The 18,729-nt window shown below is 32.7% G+C and overlaps 1 protein-coding gene across 2 annotated transcripts in view; it reads right to left on the bottom strand.

The window, feature by feature from the left end:
* Window positions 1-18,729, bottom strand: part of LOC134844249 (uncharacterized) — a 56,557-nt gene that overhangs the window by 27,024 nt on the left and 10,804 nt on the right. For both annotated transcript variants that reach the window (XM_063860838.1, XM_063860839.1), the window contains exons 3-5: window positions 14,139-14,194; window positions 13,698-13,944; window positions 1,064-1,263 (exon numbers count right to left, since the gene is read on the bottom strand). In XM_063860838.1, coding sequence (XP_063716908.1) covers window positions 1,064-1,263; window positions 13,698-13,944; window positions 14,139-14,194 — 503 coding nt within the window. The remainder of the gene's footprint in view (window positions 1-1,063; window positions 1,264-13,697; window positions 13,945-14,138; window positions 14,195-18,729) is intronic.

Raw genomic sequence — 18,729 nt, 5'->3', positions numbered from 1 at the left:
TTCGAAAAACACTCAAACTAGTATAATCGAAAAAATTTAAATATTGGCATGATAAAAAAAATTATAGTTTTTCCGCAGCAAAAATAATTGAAAAATAGAAGTCAGAACATCAGATGAAGTGCACATCTGCTGCTATATTTGCGCTCTGTCGGCTCATAAATTGTTAAAATGTTACCAAAGCACATGTATTGAACTCAAATTCATTAATTGAGAAAGCTGAATTATGGATGCAATCTGCATCTGTTGGTTAATTTCTTTGAACATGCTCTATTTATTTATTGGCGAAGGTTTTATTGTAAAATGATCAGCAATCGAATGAAAAACACATGTTTTTGGACAAATAAAATAGCAAGCAAGATTGCTTGCGTAAAACAGGCAGGTAAAATCTCCGGGGAGGAACTTTGTACTGGGTGCGTTTCAGTTTTTTCTGTTTTTTTGTTTTCCACACAAAATCAGGTAGCACAAATAATCATCGGAATGAGTCGAGCGATATATCATATTAAATCCTCTTCAGTCGTGATTCAAACGTCTTTAAAAAATTTTGAAAAAGTTTTCCCAGTGTCGAGAAAAACCAGTTTGAAATTTTTTGATTTTGGTCTAATTTCGAGCAAATAAAGTGAGCGAGCAGGCTTATCTTCTTTTTCAAAAGTATTTACCGCAAATAATCATTGTATTGGGTGGAGTGATAAATCATTAAAAAAAGCATTTTTTAGCGCTATATTTGGAATAGAAAACTTCAAAATCTCAAAACAATTTCTGCAAAACAAATTTCATTTTTTTGATATTTTTTTGTTTTTTTTTGTCAGTTTTTGACTAAAACCGTTGCCCGCCTGACCAATTTTACTCTGACTGTCGATTATGCCTAAATTCTATGTTTTCGTCAGTTCCATTTATCACGCAACTCGCAAAAAAACATTAATTTGAAAAAAAAACGTTTGATGTTATTTTAACGAGTATGATCTAAACATTCTGTGCTACTAGCTATCTTTGTTCAAATTAGTTTTAGTTCGCCAAAAAAGTCTGCATCGTATCTTGAAAAAATCTGACATAATTGGTCTCTGACCTAAGAAGAAAAGGCATCCTGCTTTTGGGAGGTTCTTGAATGGAACTGTAAGCACATCTGAGTAAGCTGATGCCCCCACTATGTCCATACAATTGTGGACTATTGCCAAGAACGTCCATAGTAGGTAGAGGTTGAGGATAATCATCATTTTCAGCTTGAGGCATCGCCAAGACCGGGCTTCCATTTGGAAGGGCGACAGTCTAAAATAAATACAAAAACGAACTTTTTGAGCTCTTACGAGTTTTTGTAATGGACAATAAAGAGAAACTCATTTCACCTCAAAACAAGTGCACTTGGCTGTCTCATTTGGTTCAACTTGGTAACACATTGATTCTCTATATTTTTCTTAAGGAGCTGAAATTAAACCTTAAAATTTATCCAAATGAAATTTTAAGAAATGGAAAAGTTAAACTAATAATTAAGCTTCAGAAAAATTAACAAAACAATCATGATGATATGTATGTTTGTACATTTTATGAATGTTCCATGAAGCTTTCTGTTTCAAGGGGTGGTTTTTTTTCAGACCACGGCTCGTTTCCTTTCCAATACCCCCATCCCCCTCCCCCACACACTCACACATTGAAATTCAATTTCGAAAAATTTGTTTTGATATTATTATCATAGAAAAAATTGGCGCCTGGATAAAAAATAACTATTGTGAACAAATTTGTTCTGCATACTTTGCACCGTAAATGCGCCTGCTTAAAACACGACAAAACAAACAATATCATGTCTACGTACCTTTGCGTGGCTAAATGAGTTTTATTAATAGCCTTCTCACGCCAAAAAATCAATTATAAAAGAAAGAGAATTCCGTGATTCAATGGAAAATTCTTCATGTTCTAAACACAAAGGATAACAAGACTGCTCGTATCAGGGCGAAGCCCTGAATGTTCCGACTGCCTTTTAAAGTTTATTGAGCAGCAGTAAGACATAAAAAAATTGAAATTAAATAAAATGAAATGAAATTTTTTTCTTCTTAAATTTGAAATTTTTTATGAAAATCATACCCCCACACGCCATATAAAGTACAAAAAGATATATTTCGTTCCTTGTATCAAATCAATTATGGCAAATAAGCTTCGTTCAACCAATTTGGAACGATTTATAAGACGGATTAAATCTCCGCTTACGCGTCAATAGCGCGAATTATATTGCGCGTTAATTGTCCCAAATTGGTCAAAAAGGCCAAAATGGCAATCTTTAAACCGTCATAACTTTACGAAAAATGATCACAGGTGAAATATCTTTTCAATTTAAGCTCAGGACACTAATGTTTTTTGAATGATATAAATAAAAAATTCCGTCAAAAATGGGCTAGTTAAAAAGTCGAAATTTGTCTGAAGAAAAAAAAAACCCACCCCGAGCACAACTATTCCGTTACTTTCGTATCGAAAGTCGGAACAAAAAAACAAGGCAAGTGGAAAAAAATGTTTTAACAATGGTTCGAACATTCTATGCTACTGAAATTGGCTGAACGACTGGAAAAATAGAATTTTGAAAAGATATAATAAAAAAAGATCAGTTAGTTGCGAGCGGTTAGTTTTTTAGCTATTACATTTAAACTGGTAAATTTCACTTAACTTCATACAAAAATCTGTAAAGCGAGCAGTGGAAAAGTTGACTGCTATAAATACACTTCAAACTTTTTTTCATTTCAATCGTGTTTTCTGTAGTGTTTTCTTAGGAGCCTTCTGTTTAGTGGGAGGTAGCTATTTCATATGATGATTTTTGCGCAAATAGGGCCTCAAGTGTGCCATCATGTTCAGGGGTGGATCTAGGGTTTTCTCGAGGGGCCGGTTTTCAAAAAAATTTTGAACTTTTTGTCGACCTTGATTTTAGGTTGATCAATATGATAATTTGATTTTCCGAGCACTCTCAAAGCCCTTAAAAGACTCTGTCTGGCATTGTTTGGAAAATTTTCTGGCATAGCTTGGAAAATGTTCACTAAAACATTGCTTCCCCTCAAAGTTATTATATATTGGCGCCTAGGGCGCCCTCAGAACAAATTTTAGGACCCCTGTACACTCTTTTTAATCTTTCAGTTGATGTGATGCGCAATGGCCAAAACGTACAAATTTTTCATAATAGATGTGATGACACAACTTGTTGACACTAATAACCTCGCCAAAACAGACAGAAAAAATGTAGGGAGTAGTAAAATCAATATTTCCAATTGCGATTATTGTTAATTCAGCCGTTCTCAGTGTTTTCTGACATTGCACTTTTCAAGCTTTCATTTTCGAAAAATGACAAAGGTTACCAACGAGTACTGGCATAAAATTTAAGGATGATTAACAAGCATGCAATGCATTTTAAAGAGCACAACGGATTATGAACAGATGTATTATTTTGTGTTTTAGTAAAAAATGATTCATGGATTATTTCAAATGTTTGCAAGGGATTTTTAATTTTACTTTATAATTCATTCAAAGTGCCTATAAATATAGCAACCTTGTAATTCATTTTTATTTGATCACGCAAGACTTCTGCAATTGATTTTGCAGCAGACGATTATATCCAAAAAAAAATCTTTTTTTTTCACATCGACTCGTAGAATTTGACATCGACGTTACGAAGACGAACAATTTCTAGTTTTGAAAAAAGTGGAGTTTTTTCTAACACGCTTTTTCTAACATATTAAAAGTGTTGACTTGTTAAGCTTAAAGTTTAAAAGTTAGTTCACATGTTTTGAACTTGTTTTTAGAGTAATGGCGCTTTTAAAAACGCAATTTTGGCTACTATGGTACCAATAAATTGCGATATATTTCGTGACACCACCGCATCAGGCGACGAGGCAATTTGGCTCAGAATTCGATACAAAGTGACTTGAGGTGAACTATTTGGACATATTTATGCGTTTCTACACGTTGGCTTTATCACTTTGCAGTTTTTATAGATTGTAGGTGAAAAATTTCAAAAAATTGAAACGGAAAAATCAATTTTTTTATCATTATTACTTAAAGGGCAGTCGGAACAATCAAGGATAACTCTGATACGAAGACTCTTGTTTATTTGTTCGCAATTAACGCAGTATAACATTTTTTGCAAGTTTTTGGGGCATCTTCGTTTGAACAAAACATAATTAGCGCGGGGGGTACAACAGTATTTCAACAGAGTCAACAATCAAAATCATTTTCAATGTGCCAAAATTTATTTTGAATACTGTTTTACTCATCCAAAATAACTGGCAATAATTATGTTCAATTTAAATATCAAAAAGGCTATTTTAGATGATGCCGCCTGTTACACAAACAAAAGTTTCCCAAGCGCGGCATCATAATTTTTTCTCGACAAACAATTAGCTCATCAAAATTTTCAAATACTTCTCTCGGGTTTGCTCCAAAGCACAACAAAGTTGCCATCAGTTCAAAAACAATACTCAATTCTTTCAAAGTCATCAATTTTTGGCACTGCTGAACTTCAGCAAAATTGAACGCCCCCATTCAAGCAAACTACCAACAGCAAGCTTTGAGATCTCAACATTTTCAAATATCGTCAAATTTTGGCACTGTTGAATACGTTTTCAGTTTCGCACTGTTAAACAATGTTTTGATTTTCAGCACTGCTGTACTGTCCGTAATTTCTCTCTCAACATGTTTCTTCCGACTTTTGAAGAAAGTGCGGATCATTTATATTTGGGATGGTTTTTTATTCATTCAATTTTCGACTTCTTAACTAAGGTTTTTGACAAAAGTTTTTCATCCCATCTTAAAGATAATGTTGCCCTGAGCTAAGATTTAAAAAGCTATTTCACCTGTTTGTAAAGTTTTTTTACGCATCATTTTTTATATAAAGTTACGGGGGTTTGAAAACTGCTAATGTGGGATATCATCTTATAACACGCGTTAGCGGCTAATTTTTGCGTTTTTATATGAAGTTAGGCCAGCAATTTAGTCTTATCAAAATAAAACGAGACGCTAAAAACACCCCTTCTATGTTACATAGCATGTCGGAGGATAAATTGAAGAAAAAAAATCCTTTTTTAATTATTTTGTCAACTATTCAATCAAAAATTTTTTTGATTGGCCTTAAAGTGCAGTCGGAGCATTCAGGGTCTCATATTGATATGTGAGCAGTCTTATTTTGGTTTCCAAAATGGATGTTTTTTCTATATAGTTTATTATTCTGGCTGGGTGTTACTTTGATTATTTTGCGGAAATGTCGTTTTTCGTGTTGATAAATAGTCACAAAAGAATGCACAAAATCAGACCATTTTTATTTTGATTTTTTTGGCTTTACTTTGATCCAATCGACCTTTAAACTTTATAATTCAGGAGAAACTAGCACTCATTTTAGGTGGAAAATAAATGGGAATATTTGATGGCTGTTGGCCTAAATTCTTTGACCCTTTCTATGAATTAATCTTTAAAATCTCATTAAAACAGGAATTGAGTACAGAGCAACCTGAAATTGGACTTGTCACCCTAAGTCTTTTTCCTAATTATTAGGTCAAAAATGAGCCTTTTTTCCTCGGGGACATATTCAGAATGAAATAAAAATTCGATCAATTTTGACTACTTGATTGAATTCTATATTGCAGAGGTCATTTTATTCTATGATAAATATAGAAGCCTAATTTTTTCGCCTTTTTGTGCCATTTGTGTAATTAGAGCAACGGCACTCATTTGTAATTGAAAATAGTCATCTTAATTTAAAAGCCATTATTATTCGTTGGAGAAACTCAGAAAAGCAATTGAAGATAAGAACTGTGTAAATTAAAAGTGACAGCTATTTTTTCAGTGGGAAACAAAAAGAGACAAATTTCAATCAAATTTCTCGTCACTTTTTATTGAATTAGGAAACTAGTCTTATACATACACAGAGTAGTTTATATAATTCACTGGTTTGGGGTATAATTTATGCAATAGAGGACGGAGACCAAGAAAATGATCTTCAAAAAGTTTATTGTTGTTCCGACTTTCGATACCAAAGTAACGGAATATTTGTGCTCGGGATGGGTTTTGTCCTTCAGACAAATTTCGAATTTGTAATGATTACTGAGTGGGATTTGTTCCGCTCACGAGATTTAACACGCAATATATTGCACGCTTATATGATAGGATAACAAATTGACCAAATTCAAATTTTGTCCACAAATAAAAACCGTTCAAAAAAAAAAATGAACAATAAACCAAAACGAAAAGGAAAAAAAAATCATTTTCATTCAAATGATAAACCGAAACCAAGAAATCAACAAACTTTTGTATGATTCTGAAAGCGTAACGCAACTAATTTATGCGTGGCGATATATCCCACACAATAACACAAAATTGAATTGAGGCAAGCTAATTGGCAATCTTATTGAGTCGGCTCATTTTATAAAAAATGACTTTTGATACTACCCAAAAATTTTTAAAATTATTTTTTTTTTGCAAAAATATTCGATACCTTTTATGGGGCAAAGGGAACTTGCAAGGTTTTGCCATGACATTTGAGCAGATTGGCAAACTTTCATTGTAATTATTGAACCCAATAACAACTGACTCCAACACCTGTTTTCTGACAATTTTCCAAATTGACATGCGCGCTGGAATACATGGCGTATTTTTCACCAATAAAGTTTTACAAACGCGGTTTTTTTCCATTTCAGGTGCATTTTTTGGAAAGGTAATTTTAATCCAAAAAATTGCACGCACAATTTGTTTTCAAGAGCATGACTTCATGTAAAAGCAATGTAAAGAATAGTCATAAAGGTGGATCATGAGTTTCAAGCATAAGTTCAAGATGCACCTTTCTTGAAAAGCAAACAGGATCATTGATTTATCAGGTTTACTGATTTTCAGTAATTTGGAACCAAACAAAATTATTATTTTGACAGTAAACTATCTTTTTTCTAAATTTTTTTGAAGAATTTGTTCTCTGTTAGGTAATAACTTTTTGCTATATAAAACTACAAGTTTTTCAACTTTGTAACTACAACTTCATTGGAAAATAGTGACTAACGCAAGAAAAAAACCTACTTATTTTTCGAAAAAAAACTTTGAAATTTTAATTTTAAAAAATCATGTTTTTCGTAACTCTTACATTTTTGCTGTTCGATAGTGGAGTTTGATATCTTTCCATCGAAAGAAAATAGGTGAACTTAAAAAATTCAAACCGAGAAAAATCAAAAATTAGCGTCAACAAATTTTAAGATTTTTTCCTAAAAAAAACACAATAAACACCAGAACCTTGGTATGAACTTTATAAGTCTTAGTCAAATTAAATTTCGAGCAATTGAAGCGATCGAGAAACGTTTAGTGGGAAAATAAATGGGAATATTTGATGGCTGTTGGCCTAAATTCTTTGACCCTTTCTATGAATTAGTGGGAAAGGACAACGTTGTGGTAAAACACATAGTAATTTTACTTTAAAAATTAGTTTTAGAAGCTTCATTTGGCGCTTCAAAGAAATTTTAACTTTTTTTGAATGCAGAAAATTCGAAAGTTTTTTGAAGTTTTTTCTCAAAAAACAATTTTCATTTTTATTAAATAAATAATTTTTGAAAACAAATATAATCGTTTATACCTAATTTACCAAATTTCTACGCATTTGTAAAACTTTATCATTATATGACGCACAGGAAAAAATGTTTGTTTGGAAAAAGACTTTCTGAGAATGTGGCACATCGTTTTCAATTTATTTTGAGTGTGATTGCAGTCGAGTTACCTTCACTTCTATCAGTTTTTACTGTTCGATGAATGTTTGAATGTGACAACGTTGATTTCATAATGTGACAATGTTGATGTCTCAGCTACGAACTGGTCATTGTGATCAATTTATATTTGTAGTGTTCAAATTCTTTTTGCATCTTTTTACAAAAAATCGTCTTGTTTTTTGCATATTTTTTTTTTTGCTTTTTTGAATCGGCATAGTTGTCATGACGCAGAATTTGTTTGTGAGTGAAGCTAGTTTTACTATAAATAAGAGAAATTGTGATTTATTTCAGTAAATAGTAAGTTAATCTACCTGAGTTTGTATCCTGAGGAAACAATTCTAGAGATCAAAGCATCTCAAGACATCGCTTTGCTTACAATTCAACTTGCGTCTCTTAAAATTGAATTCTTAATTTCCGCTCGTTAAATACTTTGCATGCTTATTTAAGGCTGGCGATTGTGACCTTTGACTTGTTTTCCTCAAATAGAACATCAATCAGTTATCGAAGTTTAATGGCTTCAGACTTATTTTCTGTCCGCTAGCTTACAATGATATGTTTGAGCAGTTTAGAAAGTGATGCGAAGCTCATTTTCACCTCTAACTGAAAAACTTAAGTCTCGTAACAACAATCTTGTATTTTTCTCATCTGTTAAACTGTAGCCGTTTTTTTTCATCTGTTAAACTATTTTTCTACCTACCTTGCTATTTATTTATTTTGACAAATAATTTAGAATTGTAGTATTATTCTAATTTCAAAGTCTAAAAAATTATGCTAAAAGGGAACTTTACAGACTAGGTTGTGTAAAAATTACTAGGAGGCAACAAGTTTAAAAGTTTGAACATAAAATGATAACTATTGAGCAAAAATCAAAGAAAACGTTAAATTTGATACAACAAAAAACAAGCTAAATCTTGAAAAAGGGTGATTCCCATTCAATGAGATAGTTTCAGATGGCTAAAACTTCAGCCTGGTAATCATTCTTCTACAAAACTAAGTCGCTCAAAAACCAGTAACACTAAGCTTTTCCAGAAATAAAGATATATCACTTAACTGAATATTCGGATAAACACACACAGATTGAATAATAGTTTTCTTGGGGAAAAAGTAGTGAAAAAAACAACGTAACCAGCTGCATGCAAAAATCTCACTTTTAGCTTTAATGAAAATAATGGCCATAAAAAAATGCATAGCCCAAAAACAACTATCAGATTTTTGATAGCTGTCTCAGATTAACGCATTTTTAATCAGGGTGAAATTTTTTCGATGAAAGCTGAGCTTGAGGTTTTTATATGCAGCTACTCTTTGCTTCGTAGCTTTTTTTAAAAAAAAGTTTATAGCCAGAAAAATTATTAATCGAGTGGTGTGGTTCATTCACACGCCTCCAATAAATTCTGGTGCACGAGTGGTTTTTTTTTCGAGGGTTTTGAAAAATTTGTCGGCCTTTGTTTTAGGTTAAACCAAAGTATCGCTAAATAGAACCAAAGTATCGCTAAATAGAAAACTATACAGACCCTATTCTGTGAATATTTTTCAGCGCAGCATACAATTTTTTACAATAAAACTGAGCAAGAATGTTCACTTTTTGCATCATTTTACGACCAACCCTAAAAAATACGCATGACGCTTTTATTTTCAACAAACACAAATCTTTACTAGGATTATTTCTATAGACCGAAAAAACTAATCAAACAATTCCATTAACTAAGTCTTCGAGAGAATTCTACTCATACCAATTTCATACTTTTTTTACTAAATGGGTGTATTCAACTTTAAAAGAAGTTTTTTTTATTGTTTTGGCATGAAAATTGGTGTATCGTCAAAAATAAAATAGAATTAGCATTTTTTGGTGCGACTAAAATTACTTTTAAAAGTATATTGTGTTTTTCCAACACAAAACAACTTTTTTACTCAAAGAAACTTTTACAACTTTTTTTTGCTTGCAAGTTCATTTATTTGTCCATTATGGAGAAAACTTACAAAAAGGCTTTCAAATAAATGCATATGCGTGAAATCAAATCATGTAATTAAAACATATAATTTTAAACGCTACATCTATACATATATGTAAACGGAATTCGCAAACAAAATGCAGATTCCACTTACAATTTGCGGATTCCACAAACATTTTTGGATTCTGCTTACAGTTGCGGATTCCGCAACAGCTCAATTTAACTACACACATTTCTTATTTTTGGTTTGTGGACTCCACAAACTGTTTTGAGTTCCGCAAATACGGCTGCGGATTCCGCAAATTCTTCGATTTGTGGAGCGATTTTGAGTGGAACAGTAATTTAAGTATTTGTTTGTGGAATCCATAACAGCAAAGAAGATCAAAGAAAAGTAGCAGTGAAGTGGATTCCGCAAAAAATCTGATTTTGGCCCATTTTGGAATCCGCATACAATGCACAGAATGCACAGTTTGGCCTCGTAATGCTCTACGTTAAATAAAAATTAATTTTTTTGTTGCTTCGCATTGAACTGTTGAATCCAAATTTTGTAACTTTGAGCAAAACTTCAAACCGAACAAACTCGTTCATCCCCATTGTTCAATTTTTTATTCGACACCTGCCCCTACTTTCACCCCATCCACTAACCCCGCCCTCCCCATTTACTCCCCAGTCCCCCGTTTAACACAGAGATGGGTTTGACCATAAGTCGCTAGTTTAGAGTTTTTCTTATAAGAATCTTGCAACTTCTTACAAAATTACTTTCTTCGGTCTTACACAGCCTTGTTATAAAGATAGTGGTCTTACAAATCACAGACACGCTCTCATAAAATTGAAAGAGAGTCTAAGAATAGCGTTTCTTCTAACTAAGGAAGTTAACAACTACAATTTTCTCTATGCTATGAGTTTCTAAGACCAGCATATTCTCCATACTACAAATTTGGCTATTTTCACCTATCACAACTCATTTTCAAGTATGGAAAACTACTTAAGCATTGTAATTATGCATTGCCCTTTTACTTTGCGCGAACAAACAAATTTCTTTCTCCAGACTATCAAACAAAATGACCAGTTTCTTCTCTTTATTAAAAAAAATACTACATTTATAAGAGTTTCTCCTTTTATGAAGAATGCAGCTTCTTTTCATAAGAGAAAACCAATGATAGTTCCAATGATAAGAGGAAATCAATGGTTGAAATTTCTAGATGACTCAAGATGATATTTTTTCGATTTTGAAGAAAAAATCTAACTATTTATGCTCGATGTGATTTTTGTTCAGACTTTTTAAAATCTGAAGGGTATTAAATATCTGAGCTCAAATTTGGAAAAAAATGATTATTTTTCGTGAAGTTATGGGGGTTTAAAGATTGCCATTTTGGCCAATTTGGGACAGTTAACGCGCGATATATTTCGCGCTATGAACGCGTAAGCGAGATTTAATCCGTCTTAGAAATAGTTCCAAATTGGTTCAAGGAAGTTTATATGCCATAATTAATTTGTTAATAGGAGCAAAATCTATCACTTTTGTGCTTAATATGGCGTCTGGGGGATGTTTTTACAAAAATTCTCAAATTTATTTTTTTTATTACATTTTTATGTTTTCCATGTTATTACTGCTCCATACACCTTAGAGGGCAGTCGGAAAATTCAAGGCCTCGCCTCGATACGAGCAGTCTTGTTTCACTTGCGATCATTTTTGTAAGAATATGAGGGTTTGAGAACAGGAGGCTAATTCGGCCAGTTTGGTATAACTAATGCTGAATATTTTGCGTCCCGGTAACACGCGTAAGGGCGGAATACTTTGTTTCAAACTGAATTAAGGCAAATCATTCGTTGTTATTAGTGTACCGAAATTTAGAAAACTTGTTAGTGTAGAAGATTCTCGATGAAATTACCGACGCTTATAAGCCTCATAATACATAATATATTTGTTTCCGACTCAAGTCCAGCTGCTCCAAATAGATATCAGTCAGATTTGGGAAAAGATTTTGCTCGTGATTTGAGCTGCAAAAAATTATATATTTTTCTAGTATCAATAAAAGATGGTTCAAGATTTGGCGACGAGTGAACAGTAGAAAAAGAGGTGTGAGTAGCAGTTTTCATTTCTTCTGAAAAAAATGAACCAATTTTCAGACGATTTCATAACAAAGTGAGTTTTTTTATCAGCTAATAGTTGTTATTTTTCGCCAAAATTTTATTGGGAAAAATTTATTACCCTTTTTTTATTCGATAATCTGTTTTAACGTTCGTTTCCAAACGAACATGACTGTGTTTGGAAACTTTTATGCTGTTTGTACAGCAGTTGCCTTTAACGAGATTCTGACCAGCCTCGCGAAGAGGGCGGAAATTACAATAGCTTAGTGGTTTTTAGCCCAATTTTGAGTACCTCTGAGAAACTTGTAAGGTGTCAGTGTAGTTGTTCCGACTTTCGATACGAAAGTAACGGAATATTTGTGCTCGGGGTGGGTTTTTTTTTCTTCAGACAAATTTCGACTTTTTAACTAGCCATTTTTGACGGAATTTTTTTATACCATTCAAAAAGTATTGTTGTCCTGAGCTTAAATTTGAAAAGATATTTCACCTGTGACAATTTGGGACAATTAATGCGCGATATGATTCGCGCTATTAACGCGTAAGAGGAGATTTAATCCGTCTTATAAATCGTTCCAAATTGGTTGAACGAAGCTTATTTGCCATAATTGATTTGTTACAAGGAACGAAATCTCTCTTTTTGTACTCTATATGGCGTGTGGGGGGATGATTTCCATAAAAAATTTCAAATTTTAGAAAAAAAATTTCATTTTATTTTATTTCATTCAATTTTTTTATGCTATTACTGCTGCTCAATAAACCTTAAAAGGCAGTCGGAACATTCAGGGCTTTGCCCTGATACGAGAAGTCTTGTTTGATCTTAAAACCTATTTTTGTAGTTTTTGTTTTTCTAACTAACTAGCCATTTTTGACAGAGTTTTTTCATCATTCGAAAGGTATTGTTGACCTTAGCTTAAATTTGAAAAAATATTTACCTGTGTTTATTTTTTGTAAAGTTATGGGGGTTTAAAGATTGCCATTTTGGCCAATTTGGGACAATTAACGCACGATATACTTCGCGCTATTAACGCGTAAGCGGAGATATAATCTGTCTTAGAAAATGTCACAAATTGGTTGAAAGATACTTATTTGCCAGAATTGATTTGTTACTAGGAGCGAAATCTCTCAACTTGTACTTTGTATGGCGTATGAAGGTATGATTTTCACAAAAAATTTCAAATTAAAAAAAGTTTTCATTTCGTTTTCATTACATTTAATAATTTCATGTTATTAGTGCTCCATAGACCTTAAAAGGCAGTCGGAAAATTCAGCAGTCTTGTTTGTCATTTGGGTTCCAAATTTTGTCGTTTTCTGAATTTTTTAAATTTTCAGACCACGCAACGATATTTCAGCTCATAAAACAAACATCTTTCGCAGCAATTTAGCATAATTTAACGGCCCTTAATTAAATAAAAATAACCAGAAATTTTGGCAAAAAAATGAAAAAGAAAAAAAAAACATACAAAACAACCCCTACAAAAAATAGGCGAATCGCATCAACTCACCCAGATGCGGATCTAGGATTTTCAAAAAAGTTTTCAAAAATTTTGTCGATTTTCTTAGATCGACTGAATTATTTTTCTGAGCGCTCCCAGAACACTATAAAAACACTAATATAAAGACACCGCGCAAAATAAATTGAAAAAAAAACGAAAATGCCTTTTATGACACATTTTCGGAAATTTTGTCCTTCCTCTCTAAATTTAGTATGTATTGGCGCCGAAGGCGCCTTAAGACAATTTTAGAGTTGGTCGGCCAAAAGTGGATGTTGTAAGATAATATCAAATAACAGACTAACAACCCCCGGCCCCTCCCACAAAATCCGCCCCTTAACCCTTAATCTACCCTTTACCTATATACCTAGTCCCCTCATGCTCATTCATTTAGAACACCTTCAAAGGCAACAAATTTTATGAAAATTTCATGAAAACATAAAAAGTGAAACCTTTTGACTAACTTTTGCGAAGAGTTTTGTGGTTTGGTTTCACTTTGGCCCTGGTTTGATTGGTGGCTGAAGTTGTTATTGTTGTTCACGTTGTTGATAGTGGAGTGAGAACGAGATAATGTTGGCATGATGTTGGCGTGATCAACTTTGGAGAACGAGAACCACTCGTTGAACAAACTCGGAAGCAGATCTGATTTGAGAGACGCTTTGAACATGATGGCCGCGTTGAATGCACATAAAAACGTCCAGATCGTATTCACTATAGAACAAAATTTATCAAGGAATTTTTTGGATCATTTTCGAGGAAGTAGCATAAAACTGAAATTTTGAAGCTAACCGTTTGCATTTTTTCCAAATTGCTGGATTCAAAACTGTCATGGACCATCAAAAATTTCTACAAAAAAAAATATAACTAAAATCTATCTTTTTCGGAAATAGGTTAATTGGTTTTACCGATATGAGTCATGTCACCGGATTCGACACTGGCTACGATACATGCTGCCACATATCTGAAACAGAAATAAATATTGATCTACTTATATTAAAATTTCTTTTTTATTTCTTAGACATGAATTAAGTGAATTACCATCTGTATTTGGGAGTTTTATGAAAGACTAATTTTGATTCAAGTGACCCTTGCTACTAGAGGCACCCGGTTATTCCGAAACTTTTTCTTTATATAGCTTAAATGTTTCTCGGTTTTATTTTAGGAATCGGTTTCTAAAATAATCCGAATTTTCTCATTTAGATAGAAGCTTTTACAAATGTACAGCTTTTACAGCTTTTTCGATTTAACGATATAGTTTCAATGTGATTTTTACCTCAATTTAATCAATTTTACGCAAATTTAAGCTAACAGGTGCCCAAATAAATGCTGGAGGAATTAATTTAAGCTATCACTTTTGGAGACCAAATAAAGTTTAATGGTCAACACTAGAGGTTTTCAACATAAATGTGGGAGTTCTTGCTTTCCTTAATTCGGACTTTGCAACCCCGCTGGTAAAATTTGTTCCCTCCGACTTCAGGGCAATAACCATTTCGTAAACGATCCCTGCCTTCCCGCGGTATCATATAAAAAAATTCTAGCTTGTATAATTTGAAAATCTATTCATTTCAACCGAGCTCTTATTTATTTTAGACAATTCGTCCCGTGAACAAACTTAGCAGGTTGATCTTTTTGCACTTTTTGCGCCTATGCTTTTGTCAGCAGAGTAGGAATGACTTATGAATTCTACCCACATATCAAGTCTAAATCAATAAATGATGGGTTTGGGCTCACGAAGACGTTCATTTAGTTAAAAACTTCAGTACAGTTTCCGATTTCAGTCCTCAAACAGGTCTTAATCAAAATAAGATTTCAAAAAATTCAGTTTTTTAAACGTTCTTCAAAACTAGGAAAAAATATATCATCGCTGTGAAAATGATAGGTATCAATGGTGAAAATGATCTGATTCGGCCAACTTTTGTAGTTTTAATGAAAACAAGATAAAATGTATAACTGTTTTTCAGACAAACTCTCCCCAATTAAATAAAACTGCTGAAGCCCTGAATGTTCCGACTACCTTTGTTCTGACTCTTCATGGTCTATTGAGCACTAATAACAAAAAAATGTAATAAAAGAAAATGAAAACAAAAACAACTAAATTTGAGATTTTTTGTGAAAATCATCCCCCTACACGCCATATAAAAAACAAAAAGATAGATTTTGCTCCTTGTATCAAATCAATTATGGCAAAAAATTTTCTTTCGACCAATTTAAAACGATTCCTAGGACTGATTAAATCTCCGTGACGCGTTCATACATATCGTGCGTTAATTGTCCCTAATTGGCCAAAATGGCAATCTTTAAACCCCCATAACTTTACGAAAAATGATCACAGGTGAAATATTTTTTCAAATTAGGGCTCAGGACAACAATGCCTTAGTTAAAAAGTCGAAATTTGTCTGAAGAAAAAAAAACCCACCCCGAGTACACATATTCCGTTACTTTCGTTTCGAAAGTCGGAACAAAAATTCAGAAAAGGATAAAATTTGGAATCCAAATGACAAACGAGACTGCTCGTATCGGAGCCAAGCCCTGAATGTTCCGACTGCCCTTTAAGGTCTATGGAGCAGTAACAACATGGAGCAGTAGCAAATTTAAATGTAATAAAAAAAATTAAATTTTTTTTCTAAAAGAATTTGAGATTTTTTGTAAAAACATCCCCCAAACGCCATATTAAGCATAAAATGATAGATTTTGGTCCTATTAACAAATCAATTAAGGCATATAATCTTCCTTGAACATATTTGGAACTATTTCTAAGGCATAATAAATCTCGCTTATGCGTTAGTAGCGCGAAATATACTGCGCGTTAATTGTCCCAAATTGGCCAAAATGGCAATTTTTAAACCCCCATAATTCTACAAACTTTCCAGTTTGAGCTAAAGACAATCAACAACAACTTTTAAATAACAAAAAAAACTCTGTTAAAAGGCTAGTTAAAAAGTCGAAAATTGTCTGAAAAGAAACCACCAGTGCACAAATATTCCGTTATGTTCGTTACAAAAGTCGGGACAACAAACACTAAAACTTCAAACGTTAACAATAACGTTTCTTCAAAACTTCTAACTCTTTATTGGAAATTGGTTATTTTTAGGCTCAAAAATTAGCTCGTTATGTCAAAAACTTAACTCAGTAGCCAGCTAGTTGTATCTTCTAACATTTTAAAGACTAGTTGTATCTTCTAACATTAAAGGTTAGTTAAATCTATAAACATAGTGAAAAATTTAAAACCAGTAGAATCTATTATGTTTTGTATGATCCATCCTTTTTGAAATAGTAACAAGGATAGCATGTTACTGTGCAATAGCACAGAATACTGCGACAAAAGTCTTAACAAAATACCACATTTTTTCATATTAGTATTTAACAAAAAAAAAATAAAAATTAGGCATATTCGACAGTCATAGTTGAATAGGTCAATTAGAAAACAGTTTTTGTAGAAAAAAAAACAAAAAAATAGTAAATAAAAAACAAAAATTTTCACAAATTTGTTTTATATTTTTTGCAGATTTTTTTCAAACGTTTGAAAACTTTGATTCTCAAAATGGCACTTAAAACCCCATAAAATAATTTGCTCGAAAAAAAACTATGTTTTCCCAGCTTAAATTAAGCTTAAAAGACGTTTTTAGCTGGAAATTAGAACAAAAATCAAAAAAATCGAACCGGTTTTTCGACACCAGAAAAAAATTGTTAATGTGGTTCGAGTCACGACTGAAAGAACTTTATTTTGATATATCATTCGAACCAATCCGATAAATATTTGTGGTATCTGATTTTGCGTGGAAAACAAAAAGAAAAAGAGAACCAAACTAAAACACACCCGAATACATATTTCCTCCCAATTTTCAATGGGCGGAACTATAAAAACAACAAAAAAGTTTCTAATCGCTAGCTAAAGGATGCAGTAGGTTTTTTGTATACAACCCTAGCCATTTCAACCTTGCCAATTTTGTAATTTCAAAAACCTGATTTTAATGTTTTATGTCTATATCCTTATTTAATCAAAGTGCAAGTGACAAACTCAACCTTTTTCAAATTTCACGCCACACAAGTTTTGTATCATCTAAAACAAAGTCTTGTATCTTTTCTATGCTATTCTAATTTCAATTTTTTCAGCTTAAACCTTTAATTGTGATCTATTTTAATTTGTGAAAAGAACGTGAAAGATTCTGTGACATAACAAAGGGATGAAGATGGAAATGGAACTTTTTATTACAAAAGTAGATCCATAATATTATTATGGCTATAACAATCCCGCACTACAGTTTTATAAAAAAAAAACGATTATGATGGCTTACATAGTCAAAAAGAAATCCATTATAATGTTTCGAGTTTCCATTTTAGAACTTGAATGGAATTTATTTCCAGTATAAGCCATTTTCTTAGCGGATTGTAACCCATTTTAGCTTCATTACAATGATTTTTAGTAATTAATAATCTGTCTGAATTTATTGCAATTTAAAAAAAAAAAACAATTTTTTTTGCACTCTCACAATCTGAGCAATTTCTCAACCCATAGTTTCCACACACGATAAACGCAGCTTCCCCACACTACCCACCCTCTCATAACGAACCCAACTGCCCCCCCCCCCCCTAAAAGAGGTATATCGGGAAAAATGACTATGTGCATGTGATTGCATGGATTAAGGTGGGAAGAAGATAATGGGCAAGAATGTTGGGAGCGTTAGTGTCGGAAAAATTAGAGTCGGAAAAGCGTAAGAGACGCAACTTTTAGAAGGTTTCGAAGAAAAAGTTTCGACTTTCATGTCGAGTGTCTGCGGGAGTACATGAGGGGATGAGAAGTAATTTTGGGAAGATCATAGGGCAGCAAAATTTAAAAAGTAAAATCGAATAAAGGAAACTAAATTTTTATAAATAAAGAAAAAATATTTTCAAAAATAGAAAACAAGATAACAGCTTTCCAACCGAAATACACATTTTTTAAACAATCGATTTTTTTGCACAATCAAAGGGTAGGCTCTGAGATTTTGGACAAACTTTTGAAAACAGACAATTAATCCACTTTACCTAAATATAATCTACCTAAAATGAATTTTGGGTCTCCTACAATTTAACACCGCACATTTTACATAATAGTTAACACCGTGCATCCTATTACTTTTTTTTTGTTCAGTTTTTTTATGAAAAGACGTTTCCTTGCAGAATCCCGGAAAACGTACTAACTGTAAAAACTTGACTCCTGCACTAGCAATTCAATCCCAGGACTACTGTCGCTTTTTTCGGGGTGCTAGGTTGAGACTAGGGGCTGGCAAACCATCAGGCTTTGCGTATATGTGACAACAAACTAAAAAAAGTTGAACAAAGCGATCGCGTTATAAAAATTAAGCTCGAAAATAATTCTAAAATTGAATGACTCTTAGATCTTGGTTTTAGTGGAACCATATTTTATTTTCTGTATTGGCTAAAAGTGCCTGGAAAATCACGCCATTTTTAGTCAAACAACGTTTAATCTATTTCGGGCTTATGAAGTTCGTTGAA

This window comes from Symsagittifera roscoffensis, chromosome 4 (genome assembly GCF_963678635.1).
Source record: "Symsagittifera roscoffensis chromosome 4, txSymRosc1.1, whole genome shotgun sequence".
NCBI classification, from domain to species: domain Eukaryota; kingdom Metazoa; phylum Xenacoelomorpha; order Acoela; family Convolutidae; genus Symsagittifera; species Symsagittifera roscoffensis.
The sequence above is the reverse complement of the archived record's forward strand: the minus strand, read 5'-3'. Positions and strand labels throughout refer to the sequence as shown.